Genomic DNA, 20,903 nt, shown 5'->3' with positions numbered 1-20,903 from the left:
CAGAAATTGACAAAGTTGGAGAGAAGGGAATTGTAAAATATTTAATTTTACAAATTTCAATAATTTCTCAGGTCACAGACATACAAGTGATAGCTTGTGGGCCATTTTCTTCATCTGATCTTTTAGGACCTCTTTTGGGATCAGGAAAGCAAATGCAATAGCATGATAGTAAATCCCAGGATACTAGCACATTATGGTTGTATTAATAAAGGTAATTGAAAGATGATCATAAATTCCCTACCAAATGGAGTATGTTTCTAAATAGCTCAAAAATGAATCATGTACAAGGGGTCACAAAGAACCCCATCATACCAATAGCAGCAAATCAAAAAGTTCTCAAAGTATTCCTCTCTGTTGAAACTAGTGCTGGTTAGCAAGTTTAAAGTTAGCCTTAAAGCTTTATCAACAATTCCTTTACTCTAAATACATTAGTAGTTAGAAAGAATGTGAGGCCTACATTTCATAAGTGTCATCAGTAATCGGAGAGCCCCATTAAGAATGTCACAAATCAGAAGCTTCAGGTGGTAGTGGAGGGAAAAAAAACAACAAATACAGAAAAAAAAAACCAAATGGTCTGGTAACACCATTTTATATACTAACAAAAACATGCAGAGGCAAAGCTGAAATTATATAATGCATTGGTGATCAGTGTTCTCATCTATAGGACTGACACAGGGCTCCTCACTTATCAAGACTGAAGAAGTTGGACACCATTTAGAAGAAGGATCTCCAAATATTTGAAAACACCCAATGGTACAAATTCACATCAAAGGAACAGATTTGTTTAACTAAACAGGCACCACTCTCACAGGATATGTCTGCACTTACACCTTAGTTCGAATTAGGGATGCAAATGTAGGCTTTCGAAATAGTCAATGAAGTGGGGATTTAAATATCCCGTGCTTCATTAACATGATCTCTCTGGCATGTCACTTTCGTTGGCTGTTTCGAAAGTGAAAGTGTGCACCGGGACACATTAGTTTGAACCAAACCCCTTGGTTCAAGCTAACGTTACTCCTCAAAAAATGACATACCCTCAGAGAGCAGCACAGTGCTCTCTAAGGGTATGTCTACACTACCCTCCTAGTTCAAACTAGAAGGATAATGTAGGCATACCGCACTTGCAAATGAAGCCCGGGATTTGAATTTCCCGGGCTTCATTTGCATAAGCCGGGCGCCGCCATTTTTAAATCCCGGCTGGTTCGAACCCCGTACCGCGCAGCTACACACGGCACGAACTAGGTAGTTCGAACTAGGCTTCAGAGTTCGAACTACCTAGTTCATGCCGCATGTAGCCGCGCGGCACGGGGATCGAACCAGCCGGGATTTAAAAATGGCAGCGCCCGGCTTATGCAAATGAAGCCCGGGAAATTCAAATCCCGGGCTTCATTTGCAAGTGCGGTATGCCTACATTACCCCGCTAGTTCGAACTAGCGGGGTAGTGTAGACATACCCTAAAGCATTCACACCCAACTCCTACCAACTTCCTGCAAGAATCATCTTTAACTGTGACACAGAAAAACCAAGATGGATAACATCAATATACACCTGTTCCTCACAGGCATGCTGTCCTGTAATGTGTCAGTTTTGGCTTTGCACAATACATCTGGGAGAACTATAATATGCTAGGTAGCCTCTATCCTGTCCAATAGTCAACTCAAAAACTAACCCAAACCACTTTAATCATCTATTCCATTGTGCAGTTACTTTCTTTCAAACAAGTTTCATAAAACTACCTAATGGGATAAAAAGACATTTCCTGACTCCTTTTATTCACTTTGGATTATGTCAAATGTCAACAAAGCACAAATAATAAAATATATAATTTGAAATAATTACTGCTATTTCTTTCTTTAATTAAGCCCTTATAAAAATGTGTCTGACACAGAGAGCTAGTGATATTTCACATCAAGTACAGTCACGTGTAATTATACAATCACTGTGTGGACATGATAGACATTTTCTGAGAAATTTTAGGAAATAAAGACAGAAGTACAGTATACCTTCCGCAATACCTCGGGGATTTTTTTTATTATAAAAATTATACACTACAATTGGTTAAGTTCTTAAATTCCATTTGTTCTTAAAATAATTGGTTCAGGTTCCCCCCACCTAAATTTCTTTGAGTTGTGTGGTATTCCATCCAGAAGATATCAAGAATTTCAAGAATATTCTACCACATACTTGCTGGAAGATAGATTTTACCTACAAAGTATTAAAGATGCTTTTTGTGGAAAATACATCAGAACTCTACAAAACAATTGCTAATACATAGTACTCCGTCAGAGTTTTTAGCCTCTTCCAGTGAATATTGTGAAAGTAGTATTTGAATTCCTTGAAACTCTTAATAAAATGTCTCTGTTTATCTAATTCTGCCAGTCCTGATTGCTGTAAAAGCAGCTGTCTTCAGCCTTCTCTGCTGTTGATTCATCCTTTTGGGAAACAGGAAAAGGACACCCTATATATCATCTTATGCCAAAATGAAGCTAATTAATATTCTCAAAATAGAACTGTTTCAGGGAAAAATAATGAACAGCATAATTAGTAGTTTTATGGAAGAAATATTCTTATGGGGTTACTCTAAAAAACATAGGAGAAAAGAAAACCACCCTGTACTTCATTACCTCCTGAGGATATGATGCATAAAACACACATACATCAGGGAATGTAATGTTTTGACAATTTTTCCTGTATTGCTTACAAGACTCATGTTTGCTAAACAAAATACAAATAAAAAAGACAAATATGTGTTCGTAATGCTGAAGAAATGCCTATTTCGCTGCAATATATTGACACTTCTTCAAGAAGCACTTTCACAGAATTATTTAGGTGGAGTCAGAGTGTGATCTAAATTTTAAGACGACCAGTCAAGAAACACAAAAGACAAGCCAAGAAATATTTAACAAACTGCCAAATATTTGAAGCAGTAGTTATGCATATTTTGTTGTACAACAAAATAAAGGATTTAGGAAATCAGCACAGGAGTAATTGATCTGCCTCAGGGCTACGTACGGGATCTTCTTAGGAAAGGAACAGATCTGGAGCTTGGGACTTGAGACATAGAGCGGTATAATCCCAACTCCCACATAGATGTTTGTGTGATTATGAAGAAGTCTTTTGGCTTTTCTGTCTCAGTTCCTTATCTGTAAAATGGGGTGAGAATAATTCTCTACTAGGGAAGTTAGCCTATAGACAAGTAAACAATTAACCAATAAGCTTAGGCATGGGCTTTGCAGCAGAAGCCCCTGTCCATGGTGGTGGTGGGGGGTGGAGGAAGGGGGACAGGGTAAGAGAAATCGAGCTCCCCTCAGACAGAGGCTGCACCATGGACAGGGGCTTCTGTGAGAGGAGCTAGTTTTTAAATTGGCAACCCTCAGAGACCAGCTCCTGCCTTCCACCCTCCCCCCCCCCCCCCCCGCTGCTGCCTCTGATAGAGGGGCAGCAGTGCAGGTGGCAGGAGCTCCCTGGAAGTGGGGCTGAAGCGCATTGGCTGTTGGCCTCACCACGGGGGACTATCCAATAGTCATGTAATTGATAATATTTTATGCAGTTGCACAATTATTCAGTTACATGATATCTAACATCCCTATTCTCTACTTCATAGGTATGTTAGAAGGAGGAGTTACTTTAGCTACAATTATTTCAGAACAACTCTTCGTGTGAGGCAACAAAGGCAGAGGGAAAAAAAACACTCTTCCCAGTATACAACCAGTTCACATGCACAGTGCATTGATAACAGGATTTAATTCAACTCAGAATAATTATGGAACTCACTGCAAGGCAACATAGTGCCATCTTCTAATGCCATCTATAAAGAGCCATTTTTTTCAGGGCATAACCACACATTAAGCGAAGTTAGTGGTTTATTTTAGGAATAAGTTTCAGCACAGAAACTGACCTAAATTGTGACATATTACATGCAAAATAAATGTTTAGTCAAGCATTCATCTTCCTTGTCTTTGATCCTAACTAAAACAAGCCATCTCTTGCAAAAGTAGTGATAGGAATCAATATGAATTCAAAGCAATATTTACTGTACAGAGATGAGGTGCACAGAATCTCTTCCTCCCTTTCCATTTTAAATCCAGACTTTATTCTGTGCAATGATTCTAGTTGATTGATTACCTGCCTGATTAAAAATAACTCATACACCTACTGTATTTCAGCCAAAATGAAATGCACTGACGTTACTTCTATGAAATAAAAATAGCTTAGCTAATAATATTTTAGCACGTTTTCTTTTAAAATCTCTATCAAGCAAGAGTCATGTCCATACTTAACTCAGGAATACATTTTGGAACCAAAATTATCCATAGACTTAATGATCAAATTAAATAATCTTTTAACTATTTCTGATGTTGTCCATTATTAAAGTTAAAAAGGTGCTAAGACTCTGCTGAATTTTATAGGCAGATGTCCAAATTTTAGAGTTTTAAATTAGCAATGAATATGAGGCTTATAAGAAGATAGTTTCTATATTCCTTCGATCATCTGAAGAAGTGGCCTGTGCCCACAAAAGCTCAGGATACCATCTACATGTTTTGTTAGTCTGTAAAGTGCTACCAGACCATTTGTTGTTTTTTAAGTTTATCCAGTACAGACTAACTCAGCTGCCCCCGATGCTTATACTTATTTATGTTCAACACACTCAAAAAGTTCTCATAACCCAGTTTTATTGCTAAAACTACACTTCTTAAATTATTTTTAATAAAAAGCACTGCCCATTATTAATGCACATGTATGAAATTATTGTGATTAATCCCCATCTCCAAATTCTGTGGAAAATGGGATCCAAACCCAAAACTCAATGTAGCTTGGACTTCTTAGTTTTCTATTCAGACTTTTTCTACTCAGTCTTTTTTCTTTTCTGGTACTGAGTGGCCAAGAACCGTAGACCAAATTAGGCATCTTCATTAATTATCTGAAAGTGGTAAAGACCATGACTAATATAACTAGCACTCTTAATATTGTCTGGCATATTAAATTACAATGTCTAGTAAATTCCTGTGAGGAGAAAGAATATGCAGATGATTAAAGAGGTTAGGGATATTTCCTACTCATTACAAGATTCCACCTGGATAATTGCCATTAATGGGAAGGATTTCTTTGGGAACTATTAGTATTAGAACACACTAGTTTTACCAATGAACAGAAAATTATACATTATGTTTCATCATGATATGAATGGAAAATATAAGCAAATTTGATTCTGGCATACCTGTACAGTCACGTGTCTCTGAGAAGAAGGATACCTAGCAAATAATCCACCAGCAGGGAAAAAAATTACAAAACAGGAACTTGTAATGAGGTCAAGACAGACCAATAAAGTGAGATGGAAAAATATGCTAAGTCTGCATTAGTAAGCAGCAGAGAGAAATTTTGATGGTTTAAGATGGACCAAAAGATTATCTCTAGACATGAGCTAAATAGGGTTAGTTTGTTTTTTAAACACATGACCTCAGTGGAGAAAATCAGGAAGGAAGAAAAGCCTACTGTGTTCCCCTTGCAGCATTCCACTCAGATATTTGCACTTGAAAGGAGAAGAGTTGACTCCCACCTTTCTATTAGGCATTCAGATATGAGAAGGTTTCCCAGAGAGAGGGTCCAGGTGTTCAAGTGTCCTGAAGAACTTTCAGTTCCAATGCATTTCCAAAGTAACCATACCACCATCAAACTCTCCTGGACTGGCTCCAGTGTAACACTGTAAACTCCCCACTTCTCTCCATCAAAAGGATTCCTATAGTCTGGAGTATCATTTAACAGTAAATGCAGGCTGATGCATAGAGGGTTTGTAACTCTACTATTCTATATATGGAGATATACCTATCTGAGAGTATGTCTACACTACCCTGCTAGCTCGAACTAGCGGGGTAATGTAGGCATACCGCACTTGCAAATGAAGCCCGGGATTTGAATTTCCCGGGTTTCATTTGCATAAGCCAGGTGCCGCCATTTTTAAATCCCGGCTAGTTCGAACCTCGTGCCACACGCGGCACGGAGTAGCTAGTTCGGATTAGGCTTCTAATCCGAACTAGCTGTACTCCTCGTGGAAATTGAAAACACTTAACATATAGCTTGAACCTCTGAAATCTGGGACTCTCTTGTCTGACAACATCCAAGGGATAGTAGGACCATGGATGTTGCTGGATCAGAGAGCCCCAGTGCTTGAGAGTATGAACTGGCTGGGAGCCCAGTCACTGAGGAGCCTTGGCCAGTGGGATGGATAAGCCCCAGCCAGGAAGGCCAGTAGCAGGATCAGCAAGTCCCATGCCCAAGGAGCCTTTTCTGGGTGGGGCAGCGGCAGGGCAGCTAGCAACATAAGTGGGACAGCAGGCAAGCCCCATCCCCAAGGATTCTTGGTGAGTCAGGGGAAAAGTGGGGCTGCGGTGGCTGGGGAGCTCCATTCCTGGTGAGCCTGAATGGGCCAGAGCTCAAATCCAAGCCCTGAAGGCTGGAGCCTAGTGGCAATGGGGCTGGAGAGGAGACAGCCACAGGGAAAGGGAACTGTGCAGGGAGGCTGGTAGCAGGGGACCTCCCCTGATCTGGCAAATTCTCTCATTTGGGGCAGATCAGACCCTGAGAGTGCTGAACAAGGGAGGTCCAACCTGTACTAGGAAATACATAGCAGGAAAGAATCAAGCATGCATTTGCAGGAGCTGAGTACACAAAGGAACCAAGGACTTTCCTTCATACCTAATTTTTGAAGTAGTCGCACAAAGAGTCTCCAATAACTTCTTCATGGTCAGACCTCATAGACATTTCCATTCTTCTTGACCTTTATAGCTTTCAACCCTTTTCATTACTTCCCTTCTCCTGGGCAATAAGTCACTCCCCTTTATATACTTATCTCAGTAATATTCAAACTGAGGCTTAACCTCGAAGTGGCTCTTTAATGCATCTCCTGCATCCTCTCTGTAGCACAAGATGTTAAAACCCAGTGCTATGTCTAGATTGCATCCCTTTTTCGTAAATAGGATGCAAATTAGACGTGTCGCAATTGCTAACGAAGTGGGGATTTAAATCTCCCCCACTTCATTAGCATAAAAATGGCTGCCACTTTTTTTGGCACGGAGCTTTGCTGGAAAAAAGCGCCAGTGTAGATGCTGATCTTGCAGAAAATAAAGCCTTTTTCGAAAGATCTCTTATCCCTTATTTTAAGAGGGATAAGGGATCTTTCGGAAAAGGCTTTATTTTCCGCAAGATCCGCGGAAAATGAGGCAGTTGGGAACCCTTACTTGTTAGCTTAGGAGAAAGAGCAGGCGAGTACCTCTGCAGAGGCTCCATATTTTGAGGCTTGTTGTTGGCTGCAGACTTAAGTCAAAGGAGACCAGGTAATGATTGTGGTGGGCTCTGAAACAAGGAGGTCAGGTCTTCACAGAAAACAAGGCCTGTGGTTGATGTTCCATAAGTTAAAAAGGGAACAGAAGAAATCAACAGGCAGTGGGAGTAGGCTTCTGTGGCAGACCCATGAGTTAGGACTTACAAGATATAGAGCCCAGCAAGGAAAGGGCTGGTGAGCCAGCACTTTGAAAAAAGTGAGGAAACTGTGAGAGGAGATCAGAAGGGATAAAGATATTTTTGTGTTTGCCAACTATCCATTGAGTATCCTGGAAGGGATTTGACCTTCATGTGACTTGACTGGATTGCTGAGCCTTGGACTACCCCAGCGATAGGCAGATAGCCTATGAAAGGCATTGGAGCAGAAGATGAAAGATAACTTTTAAGAGCATGGGCAGCCTATAACAGTGCATTACAGCAGGGCACACTAAGTATATAATGTAATATTTACAATAATTCTAGAATATTTTTCTAATCTTCTGCCAATGAGTTGTGGCTCTGTACAGGCAGTCCCCGGGTTACGTACAAGATAGGGACTGTAGGTTTGTTCTTAAGTTGAATCTATATGTAAGTCGGAACTGGCGTCCAGATTCAGCCGCTGCTGAAACTGACCGCCAGTTCTGACTTACATACAGAATCAACTTAAGAACCCCAAGCGTCCCCAAGTCAGCTGCTGCTGAAACTGATCAGCAGCTGATTCCAGGAAGCCCGGGGCAGAGCAACTCTGCCTCGGACTTCCTGTAGTCAGCGCTGGTCAGTTTCAGCAGCGACTAAATCACAACGCCTGGGGCAGAGCAGCTGGGGTGCTGCTGGGTTGCTCCAGTAGCACCGCTCCTCGGCACTACTAGACCAACCCAGCAGCACCCCATCTGCTCTGCCCCAGGCGTCCTGATTCAGCCGCTGCTGAAACTGACCAGCAGCGGCTGAATCAGGACCAGAGCAGCTGGGGTGCTGCTGGGTTGGACCAGTAGTGCCCAGAGCGGCGCTGCGGGACTAACCAGCAGCACCCCAGCTGCTCTGCCACAGGCATCCGGAGAAAAGCCTAGTCTGCTGGGGGGGGTACTAGCTGTGCCCCCCCCCCCCGCACCCCAGCAGCTCAGGAAGACACGGGCGGCGGACTGAGACGCACCACGGTCCCGCCGCCTGGGTCCTCCGTGGCTTTGCTCCCCGTCTCCCTGGTCTGCTGGAGACCAGCAGACCAGGGAGACGGGGAGCAAAGCCTCTGAGGATGCCGGCAGCAGGACAGCCACGGGTCGTCTGGGCTGTCCTGCTGCCGGCTTCTCCCGCGGCTTTGCAAAGCCTTGGGGAAGCCAGCAGCGGAGCAGTCCAGGCGCGCCTGGGCTGCCTCGCTGCCCGAACCCCCCCCCCACGGCTTTGAAAAGCTGCAGGGGGGCTCGGGTAGCGGGGCAACCCAAGTGCGCCTGGGCTGCCCCGCCACTGGCTTTCCCGCGGCTTTGCAAAGCCGCGTGTGGGGGGGGGGGTGGGCTCGGGCAGCAGGGTTGCCCTCTGCCCGAGCTCCTCCGTGGCTTTGCTCTGCGTCTTCCGGGTCTGCAGACCAGGGAGATGCAGAGAAAGCCCCAGAGTACACGGGCGGCAGGACCGCGAGGTCCCGCAGTCCGTGTACTCTGGGGCAGCCCCGTTCGTAACTGCGGATCCAACCTAAGTCGGATCCGCGTAAGTCGGGGACTGCCTGTACTTGCTCTACAGAAGTAATTTATAAAAACTAACATGAAAGCTTCCTTAAAATAATCAAGTAAAAAGTAAACTTTACTGAGAAGTAGATGTCAGTCCTGGGAAAATTAAGCAGCCACATGATGAAATTATCACAACTTTTTTCTTTACAAATTTAGGAGATACAAAAAGGAAAAGCAGATGGAAACAGAGCATCTATTACAGCCTGAAATTTCATTTAAACACATTTCCTCTTCCATATTGGATGAGTAGATTTATTATCACCTTTTTGACCTGTGAGCTATTTAATTATGTATAAACTACTTCACAGTCAGTAATTTACAGGTCTTAATAGAAATATTAAGAGACTTGAAGGATATTGCATTAGTAAGAAGCTGTCAAAAAAAGGACCTTCATCTTACCAGTAGGATAATTTAAAACAAAAAATGCATTTTAATTTGGTGGAAAAGCCATTATGAAAGAAGTTTTAACATATCACAACGGAGGTACAGATTAAGCACAAATTCACTTGAAATTCTAAATTTGTATTACAGATCCACCCATTACATAAAATAGTTGTTACTGAAGTTACAACATGCCCTCAAAAGTAATGAGAATAATGTACAGGTATATGGCTATGCACATTCAATACCAGCTAGTCTAATTTTCAAAATGGTGTTAGGTTCTTTGGATTGATTGCCATCTGATTTCCATCACTAACACTGAACAGCCAAAAGAAAAGAGTGACTAGAACTGTGTTTATAAGTGAAGTAAAGCAGTGGAAATTGTATTACATTACAAAAGCTAGTCAAGTTTCAACAGCAATGAATGCTTATTAATTTACTAATATATGTTAGGACTTGTATTATGGGAAATAATTCAAATCCTGCTCTTGAAACCTGCTCTTGAATATTTTAAAAAAAGCAGTCTAAGTTTATACAGCAAAGAAAATCTTTTTATGGGGGGTGCTTAAAAAGCCTCTATAACGGGTTTAGTCTTTTCTATTTAAGCCAGTTCCATCTAGATTAGTATATTCTTGCTAGTTGGTGTGACCTACAATAAATAAACCATTTCAATTCTAAATAAAAACTGCAATCACCTACATGACAAATTGGTCAGAGCAGAATATCCTGATAAACTAGCTAATAAATGTTAATACTGTATGGGTTTTTTTTTAATTTGTTTGGTGGGCAGCCTCAAAATAATTTCATTTCAGGACAGGTTCATTTCAGGAAGATGATATGAAATACCCAGGACTCTTGAGTTGAGCAACATTTCTCTACACTTCCAGCTGAGATGGAAATACCATAAAACAGGTGGGCAAACCAAGATGTGCCAAAGTAATAATATGGAAAAATAAAGCAGGAAGGGAGATTTTAGAATCTCAGAAGAAGAATGACTCTGGTTCACTTCATAACTAGCATAAATACTGAAGGATACTTTTTAATAAAGTATCACCTAGACTTCCTACTAAGTATCCACGAATTAGAATATGCATGTTTATGGTATTTATTGCATTACATTTTTTAAATTAAAAAAATGTACAGTATTTTAAGATAGCCCTGAAACCAGTCCTCTTGCCCTCATTTTTCCTTCCCCTAAAGGTCCTTAGAAACATGACTTGAAAATCATGGTACATTCTTTTAGAAATACCATTTGTCATCTTATAAATTGAGTTTTAAATATTAGTAGTGAACAGTTTAATTAACCTGGCAACTTGATGACTCAGATTTCACAATGGGAAATGGAGGCTTTTCCAGGTCTTTTATTGCCTGCTTCTATCAGATGTCAGACCACTGTTAGTGCATGACATAGGTGCTGTAACAATTTTTATAGAGGGAGTGCCCCAGAGACCTCTTGGTACAAAGTAGCAGAGAAGCTTACAGGTATCCCCCATTTCAGATATAGGTATTTTAGTGGACCAATGGATGAAATGCAAGGCTTCTACTGAAATCTATTTAACAAAACTGTAAACCTTGTATGTGATAGAAATCATTTCAAAACAGCCAGTATGGTGGTTGATTAAAAACCAGTCATAGAATCTGATAGGTTTAAACCAAGATAAACTAGAAGTATAGAGTTAAGCAGACTGAAGCCAACAATAATGTTCTACAACTCATAACTTCATTGCTGTAGATTGTACACATTTTACTTTTATAGACAGTTTATAGCTATTTTGAAATTTAAAACCACATAGGGGAATGGAAAGACAATCCATTCCCTTCTTTAACAAATCGCAAAGTTGCACATTCTTCTTGTGCTGATGTAGCAGAAGTTTCCAGGTTCTACAAAACAGCCTTCCTGAATGTAATCAGCAGTACTAACAACAACCGCTGGCTGGTATCTCATCTGAAGAATTTCTACCACCACCACATTACCACTGTTCAAGGTATATTCCCTCGATGTATCTTCTATACAACAGTGAGCTTCAAATGTAAGTGAGAAAATACTCAATACCTATATCATTACTGAGTGTATGCAGTACAGGGAGGGCTGGCTGATTTACTTAGAAAAGAACTTCTACCCTATATTTCCTTTCTTCACTGTGTGATAGACTTTGTACATGAAAAATGCATATAAAGCAACTCATTTGTGTAGAATCCAGTCCTGTGATATAGCAGCACATTGAATCAAGATCAAAAAGAAAAAGCTATCAAAGAAAAAAATCATTGTGTCTCATTATCACCTAATAAAGGTGCAAAGAACTCAAAACACTACTGCAAACTAGGGAGAAGATCATTGAAGCTATGAACAGGACAGATTAAATGATGAAGTTATGAGACTGCATAGTAAAACATTACAGAAGTGGACAACTACTTAGTCCAAGGAAGACAGCACAAATATTACTGTAGCTCCAAGCAGGCTCCCTTCCAACATGCATAAATTCGTTAAAAGAAAAAGAACCATATCTGTTTATTGCTAGAGGGAAGCACACAAATAGCAATGCCATATTCACATGACTTTTGTCCCAGAGGGAGGAAAAAGAGATACATTCCTGACTTCCTTGTAGAATAGTTCCTCAACCCGGAGTCGTACTCATATGGGAGGAGCAACATCTTCCAATGCTATCTGTGGGGGGGTTCTCTCGGGCTGTGCAAAAATTAAAATAAAATGGAGCCCATAATTACCAGGCTGAGGTCATTGTCACAATGCTGCAGCACACGCTGTGACCATCTTCATGGACTTCTCTCAGCTATCTACTGAACACATGCTGATGGAGACACCTTTAAAAGCTACACACAGGACAGACTTTTCCACTATCCTACTTGACTCAGAACATATCTGGCCTTAACACAGACATTTTTTAAACATTTTTACCACCACATCAAACTGAATAGTAAACCCAAGTTGTTAAAATGATCAAGATCAATAGAACCAATGGGACATTTTGGTAAACGACCAAAAAGTTTTTCCTTCCCAACCCAAAAAACTGATAAGGAATGTGAAAACAACCTATACTTCACAGGACACCCATTTTATGTACTGGGCTAGTTTGACTATTTCCTAGGAGTATGTATGAAGAAACCAGAAGTATGAATTATCAAATTCTGTTAAGTATCAACTTATTTGCTTTATACATATGGCATACTATACTTGAGTGTTGAACAAAACAAGCTGGTTAAAAATAATAAAAGGTAGAATTCTTCCCCATGAAAAGGGCCAACACAAGATGCACCCTGAAGACCCACTCAAGCTTTACTTTGAACATTAAATGGAGCACAGGCCTCATACCGGCCCTTTGTAGAGGGGAAATTTTACCCTAAATAATTTATACTCAGGTTTTTCTGACTATAACACCATAAATAGTGTTTTGTGAGCATATGTGCAAGTCCACAAATCTGACAACACAGACGGTGAAGAGATTTTTTTTTTAACTGACTGTTCTAAATGGTGAGAGAACAAGAGACAACCTGGGTGAGGTAATCTCTCTCTCTCCAACAAAAGCTGGTTCAATGAGACAAACGTTCGAGTTACTCAAACTCCTCTTCAGGCCTGGGAAAGGTACTGAGAGAGAGTGCCAGAGCTAAATATGAGATCCAACAGACAGTTAACATAAGTAGTTGGCAAATCTTGAACTGATTAGTTTCAAGCTTATCACCTTGCTTGTCTATATTTATATTGTCTGCTTCACAATATATCCATTTGTTTAGTGAGCCTGATGCTAATCAAGAGACTGTATAATCAATCCTGTTTAGGAACAAAGGAATGTCCTGATATTACCAAGATACTAAGATACACACCCTGATTTCTTCCATTGAAAGAAATCAGAATGGACTATACAGGTTCAGACTACAAGTCTACTATCTCAGTATCCCTGTCTTCCAATAGTGGCCAATGCCAGCTGTCCCAAAAGGAATGAACAGAACAGGTAATCACATGATCTCTCTCCTTACCCACTCCCAGTTTCTGGCAAACAGAGGCTAAGGACACCATCCTCTGTCCGTCAAGGGACCACCATATATGTCATTCTTTTTTGACCCCTATTAGTGTATTGTCCTTCACAACATCCTGTGGTAAAGAGAAGGCAAGCTCACAAAACAATATGTCTCATGAACAGAAGATCTAGCCAGGAGGACTCTGGGGAAAGTTTATCTTTATGTGATAAAATGAAACACTCCTATTTTAGAGCCTAAACTTACTTTACTAAATACTATTTCATGTAAGTACATGTTTTATATGTAATTACTTGTCCATGCTACTTTTAACTTGCTATAATTCAACAAAAGTCTAGAGATGTAAATGTACGTTTGCTTCTTTTCATTATAAACATGTCTGTGATCTGAGGTGAAATGGGTAAGCTGGGGTGTATTGCTTCTTTAGAAGCAGAAAAATCTGTGAATACTGAGAATATCCAGTGGAACTGGAATGCACACTCAAGGCTGACACACAGAGGTTGGAGGAGCTGAAGTAAAAATCTGTAAAAGTTGGACCCAAAGTTGGACCCAAACAGGCCTAGAGAAGAGTATTTGTATTGCCCATGACCAGGAGAGTTGGAGAGCTGGCACCTGGCAGGAGAGCCGGCTCGAGCCATGCCTGTGCCCCAGGCGGCAGGCGCATGACGCATGCGCGGCTCCGCCCCTGGGCGCACAGCACATGCGTGGTCCTGCCCCCGGTGCACTGCACACCTGACAGCTTCAATTGGGTGTGCATCACCTGATTGCAGCTTTAAGGGGCCGTGTATGGTTCCTGGCCCCGGGGGCGCAGCGCCCCTTACAGCTGCCATCAGGCACCCTCCATAGGTTGGCGCCCTGGGCAGCTGCCCGGCTAGCCCTCCCCTAAATCCGACCGTGCCTGGCAGGAACAAAATATGGCTTCCTTATGCTAACGCTAGGTGGCTGTGACAAAACTCACAACCATGGGTATACCCAGGCAACATCACATTATGGCTATATTGACATTTACCACAATGTGTAATGTATTGTTCTACACACATACCACAGTAAAAGGCTCTGGCAGCAGAGAGTTTGCTGAAGCATTTCCCCCTTGCTGGAGGTACTTGTTACAGCAGGACACTACAACTGCTAAAAATAGCAGTTTAAACATGGAAGACACTGAGGGCCATATTAAGTGCTATCCAGGGTTCATATGACATGTTGGGTTCTGACATGTTGGATACTCTGTTCTATTTGCCTAAATTATGGCTCACTGTCTGTCTACACTGCTATTTCTACCCATGCTAACAGGACGTGCACGTGTCTGTACCCTACATGCGGCCATAAGTGTAGCTGTCATATATGTTGTTTTGGGTATCCCCAAATAGCCATGCAGTGTAGATGTGCCCTAGTGTCCCGCAGTAATATTTGTACATAAATATACATTTCCATTTCATATCTGTTAACAGTTTAAAATGAATTGATAAATTTAAATGTCACAACAGTCACAATTTGCATTTAATCATATTCAGATAGAATGTAATGTTACTGGATATTTACAAAATCTGAATGAGGAGTCTATGACAGGAAAAAAAATCAATATTTTATACTGGTGGAATCTCAAAAAGGAAAGGATAGTATAAAGGCTTTAAAATAGCTTAGTCTCATAGGGTATGTCTACACTACAGCACTAATTCGAACTAACTTAATTCGAATTAGTTAATTTGAACTAAGCTAATTCGAACTAGTGCATCTAGACCTAAAAACTAATTCAAATTAGCATTTTGCTAATTTGAAATAGCATGTCCACACTGAGTGGTCCCTGATCCAAAATTAAGGCTGGCTGGAAGCAGTGCCGGCAGGGCATCAGGTTAGGACTTAGAGTGTGGAGCTGCTGCCTCAAGCTAGCTGAGGGCTGTGCTTAAAGGGACCCGACCCCCACCCCGGACAGACAGTTCTTAGGGTTCCCCGCTTGCTTGTCTACCTTGATGAGGGACAGCAAAGCAGTCCTGTCATGGAGTTCCCTGAGTGCTCGCACTCGGAACATCACAGCACTCGGCCATCAGCCCGGCTGCACTTGCCACAGGCTGCCATCCGGGGCGGGGGGTCAATCGGGAGGCTGTCAGGATCCAGGAGACCCTGCAGGAGAGCTTCCACCCCGAGGAGCCCCAGTCCTCCCCATCGGGGACTCGTACCCCATTCCTCCCTCACCTCCTTCCACTTACCCCTTCCTAGCCCCCCTTCCTGATGTAAAAAATAAAGGACACGTGTATTCAAAAATAGAAACTCTCTTTGTTTAACAAAACTGGGGTGGGGGATTAACCTCTGGGGAGACTGGGAAAAGGAGGTGGGAGAGGGGAAGAGAGAGGGTGGGAGGGGAGGGGGAAACCTGGGAAGAGGGAGCTGGAAGGGGGAAGCCAGGGGAAGGAGGAGGAGGGGAAGTATAAAACTATCTGTATTGTGTACAGATGTGGTCTCCTCACCTCAAAAGAGATGTTTTGGCCTTGGAAAGGGTTCAGAAAAGGGCAAATACAATGATGAGGGGTTTGGAAGAGGTCCCATATGAAGAGAGGCTAAAGAGACTGGGACTTTTCAGCTTAGAAAAGAGGAGACTGAGGGGGGGATATGATAGAGGTCTATAAAATCATGAGTGGTGTGAAGAGGGTATATAAAGAAAAGTTCTTCATTACTTCCCATAATATAAGGACTAGAGGACACCAAATGAAATGAATGGGTAGCAGGCTTCAAACTAATACAAGAAAGTTCTTTTTCACAAAGCAAATAGTCAACCTGTGGAACTCCTTGCCACAGAAAGCTGTGAAGGCTAGAACTATAACAGAGTTTAAAGAGAAGTTAGATAAATTCATGGAGGTTGGGTCCATGGAGTGGTATCCAGGGGGTAGGAATGGTGTCCCTGGCCTCTGTTTGTGGAAGGCTGGAGATGGATGGCACGAGACTAATGGCTTGGTCATTATCTTCGGTCCATCCCCTCCGGGGTAGCTGGTGTTGGCCACTGTTGGCAGACAGGCTACTGGGCTAGATGGACATTTGGTCTGACCCAGTATGGCCATTCTTATGTTCTAAGCTCAGGGCTCAGGGTCGGGGGGTCTCACTGGACCACCTTGATTTTCATGCAAACCTGCTCCTGGGTTTGCATGTGGCCTTTGTTGGCCAGACTGGCAGCTATCCTGCCCTAGACAGCTACTTTCCTATGCCTAGTGTGGAGGTCGTGGACGTTGGAGGCCTCCCCCCAAGCCTGGATGAGGACCACGATCTCCGCACTAAACCAGGTGGGCGCCCGCCTCTTGCGACCCAGGGCAGGCTCCTGGGAGCCTCCAGCCTGGTCCCAGGAAGAGGCGGAGGGCTGGGTGGCAGCGGGTGGCTGGCTCATGCCGTGCCAGGTGCAGGGTCTGCTGGCAGGCTTGCACCTGGCACAAGCACCGTAGCCAGACCGTGCTCCTTTAAGGGCTCCGGGGCCAGAAGGGGGGCAGAAGAGTTTCTCTGGTTTGGCCCAGCGTGGCCACCAGGGCAAGCTGGGAAGGGCTAGCCTCCCACTAGTTCGAATTAAGTGGCTACACAGCCCTTAATTCGAACTACTTAATTCGAACTAGGCATTAGTCCTTGTAGAATGAGGTTTACCTAGTTTGAATTAAGCGCTCCGCTGGTTCGAATTAAGTTCGAACTAGCGGTTTGTATGTGTAGCGCCTATGAAAGTTAATTCAAACTAAAGGCTGTTAGTGCGAATTAACTTTGTAATGTAGACATACCCATAATCATAAATCTCTTGCAACAGAGGGTCCTAGTGAATCAAATAATCACACTTAAGTATCATAACCCAAAAAGAGTATCTTTGACAAAATGATATCATTGAGAAGAGAAATATTTAGAAGTCAGAATAAGATGCACAGAAATTGACAATAAGAAATGCATAATATTTTAGACTGTATTCTATGATGCATAAATTACCTATTGGTAATGCATGTGTTATTGCTTAAATGTAACAAACTTATAAACACCGCTTACTTTAAAACATTTCAAAATAAATGTATTATTTAAAGCAACCTCCTCCAGTACAATAATCACCAATAAAATGGAAAACAGTATATTTTACTACCTGGATATAGGGAAATTAAAAATATTGAGTGTACAATTTTTGTAAAATTGTAAAAGCCAACCTGACTACAACAACATGAAATTTCTGCGTTCTAATAAATAGTCTTTGACAATCCTGCTTAGCTCAAATATTGCTTGAAGGTACATGGCTCCCAAATTGGAATCTGAATAAAAATTAAAAATAATATATTTATTAGCTACAAATACATAGGTCATATTAGGTATGGAAGAAAAATCAGTTTGGAAAGATGTGAATATCTTAGGCCATGTCTACACAACAATGTTATTTTGGAATAACTGACATTTTTTTAAAATAAAGTGTGGACACGGATGAAGTTAAGTATTTATTTCATCAATGTCAAAATAATGTCTAGCTGGATGATTTTTAGCACAACTTCTTTAACTCTCATTCTACAAGCAGTAAGGGAAGTCCGCAGAAGAGTGCTCTCTCAGACTTCTGGCTGTGTAGACAACACCAAAAGCCAAAAATAAGCTATTTCAACTTAAGGTATGCAATTGATGTAGTTCAAGTTGCCTAGCTTATTTTGGCTTTAGCTCTGCTGAGCAGGCATGCCCCAAACATTTAGGTCTTAGTGCCCAAAATTTCACTAAGTACATTTATTCACTATTCAAAAAGGTAATTTCCCACCTGGAATGAAACTGAGTCAAATGCACATAAGGAGCTGCTTAAAATAAAATAAAATAAAATATCCCTCCTTTCACAGCATATGCTGCATTTTCACTTCTGAACATAACTTCTACTCAGTAATGATTCGTGTTCTTTAAGTTGGTAATGTTCCTTAAAGGCCAAGACAAAAGTGTTCAGTAAAAACTTTGTTTTGCTTCATTAACGCAGTGTTCACAAGTTACATACTAGTTAGCACAATGATTTCATGGCACGATAAATTCATGTTTCATCACTGTGAAAATCTAAAGGACAAGAACCAGTCAAAGGAGATAGTTCAGTCATGCAGAATATGCTATTGAAACAATACTTAGGTATCTTGTAACAGAATTGGTGGAGACTCAGTCACATTGGCATGTTTAGAGAGAAAAAAAAACTCCAGAAACATTCCAGTACAAATCTCCCCTCAGTGATGTACAGCTAGATCTAGATATGAGCTTAGTAATAAATTAGCCACCACTCAAGAAAAATATTCAGTCTAAAAGTTAACTATGCTGGCTACCAGCATAATAAGCAGATTTGTAAAATAAAAGGATTGAGTTCAGGTTATTACACTTCATGGGATCCTGCTATTCGTGAATATCTTGGTAGTCATTGAATATTGACTGTGGATTCTGAAAGTGAACACACATCAAAGTAGAATTTGTTTAAAACTGATAGCAGGCAAGCATTATTGCTTATTCACTATTCTGTTTAAAATGTTATTCTTCTAACTACGAAGCAGGAGCAATATTAAACAGTTACAACAAACATAAAAGAGAACAAAGATCCACAAATTAATCATTTTTATTATTTGCCAAAAGCTTACAAACATACCAGAAGGAAAACTGAACTGTGATAAATATTTGCTCATCCTGAAAAGGAGCTATTTCAGAAAAAATATATACTTTGTGTAACAAGTTGTTCAGCAAGTTCTAGCTAACGCCTTGGTGAACAAATAAGAGACACCATGCTAGGATTTATATCTTGAACCTTTTTTACTGGGGAAAATCTTGGTTCCACGGAGGTCAATGGCAATTTTGACATTGACTTCAACTGAGTGAGTATTTTGTTCCCCATTAGTAAATGATGAACATACCGCTTAACTCAAAAACCAGCAATGTGAATTTAGAAAATGTAATAAGACTTTATGCCAGAGGCCTAACAGTGCAAACCTCAACCACTTGGCAAAGCGAATAGAGTCCAAGTGTGACCCAGAGATGACATGCTGCAAATTCAGAAAGGAGAGAAAGCTTTTGCTGCATTGTTCATAAACATGCCCTGCCAATGCAGTAGATTTTGAATATCCACCAGTCAGAATGACTCTCTTTTCTCCCTGATAAAAGAATAGGCACTCAGATCTAGAGCGCAAGACATTAATAAAGAATGGGGAAGCTAGGGAAAAAATTATCTGTTCTCTTCCAAACCATAACTACAAATGGATGCAGTTGTTCGCTCTACAAATCTTGTATGCTAGGGAAACAGTTTACATGTATAACAGAAAGATGGGATTTTCAAGAATTAACAACATTGGTCTAATTTCTGCCATTAAAGTTGATAGTAAAACTCAACTGAGTTACAACAGTGCTTATCTGTTTTGAAAAATGTTACACCCATGATGAGCAAACTTCAGAGGGGAAGCCGAGTTAGTCTGTAACTGGAAAAACCTTAAAAACCGAGAACTACAAGTGGCAAGATACTAATTATTACAAATTTCCTTTTATCAGCGTATGACAACACATTATAAAAACGTCTGCACTTATGAAGCTTCTCGAACACACACCCTGTTCTTTCAAGTCAGATACATTAGGGCTATGTCTAGACTGCAAGCCTCTTTCAAAAGAGGCTTTTTCGAAAGATACTTTTGAAAAAGCATCTTTTGAAAAAGAGCATCTAGACTACCACCAGTACTTTCGAAAAAGCAAACTGCTTTTTCAAAAGAGAGCAGCCAAGCAGTCTGGATGCTCTCTTTCGAAAAAGCACAGTTTGCATTACATTGCTCTTTCGAAAAAAGGTGTTCTTCCTCATAAAATGAGGTTTTCCGTTGTCGAAAAAACTGCCATGTTCTTTTGAATTACTTTTGAAAGAACATGGCAGCAGTCAGACATAGGGGAAGGCCCTGTAGTCTAGACACACCCAGAGTGTCAAAATACTATAAACACATAGGTGGGTCTAAAGACTGGATCCATAGTTATGGAAAATTCTTCAAAAGTACTAGACAACTAAAGGTTCCACTATGCTCAGCTTGGGAAGTGTGTGGGGGAAATAAATCAGACTTATTTAGATACCTAACTTCAAGAGCACATATTTAAAAATCCTTGCCCATATGAAAGTTTTGACCTAAATCTTTTAATTCTGGAGAGTTTCTATTATGCTATTTTAAATGAGAAAATTTAATCTTGCATCTATGCTCTAGCTTTGAAAATCTTGGTGCAGAGAGGGCAAACTCATTTTCAGTCAAATACATGAAGAGTTGACAATTATCTACAAAAATAGTATATGATTTTCACTAACCTTCAGGATCAAGGAGTTTCTCAATACCTAAGTGCCGTTTAGCAGTGTTGAAGGCATGGTCTAACCGTTGTATGGCCGATTGTTGGCAAGCCACACTGTTCCAATCAAACAGATCTGGTCTAAGGAGGAGAAAAAAAAAGTACTGTTATTAATAAAGTTCTACTTCCCTTGACATTCTATTTAATTCTTGATTTCCACTTCTGACAACTGCATATAGTTTTTTTTATATA

The 20,903-nt window shown here is 41.0% G+C and overlaps 1 protein-coding gene across 12 annotated transcripts in view; it reads right to left on the bottom strand.

Moving 5' to 3' along the window:
- The window catches only part of DMD (dystrophin), a 2,135,104-nt gene that overhangs the window by 1,471,913 nt on the left and 642,288 nt on the right, over positions 1-20,903 (bottom strand). For all 12 annotated transcript variants that reach the window (XM_075916549.2, XM_089775838.1, XM_075916586.2 and 9 more), the window contains one exon: positions 20,674-20,792. In XM_075916549.2, coding sequence (XP_075772664.2) covers positions 20,674-20,792 — 119 coding nt within the window. The remainder of the gene's footprint in view (positions 1-20,673; positions 20,793-20,903) is intronic.

This window comes from Pelodiscus sinensis, chromosome 1 (genome assembly GCF_052426305.1).
Source record: "Pelodiscus sinensis isolate ZL-2025 chromosome 1, ASM5242630v1, whole genome shotgun sequence".
NCBI classification, from domain to species: Eukaryota; Metazoa; Chordata; order Testudines; family Trionychidae; genus Pelodiscus; species Pelodiscus sinensis.
This window is presented reverse-complemented; position numbering and strand designations above follow the sequence as displayed.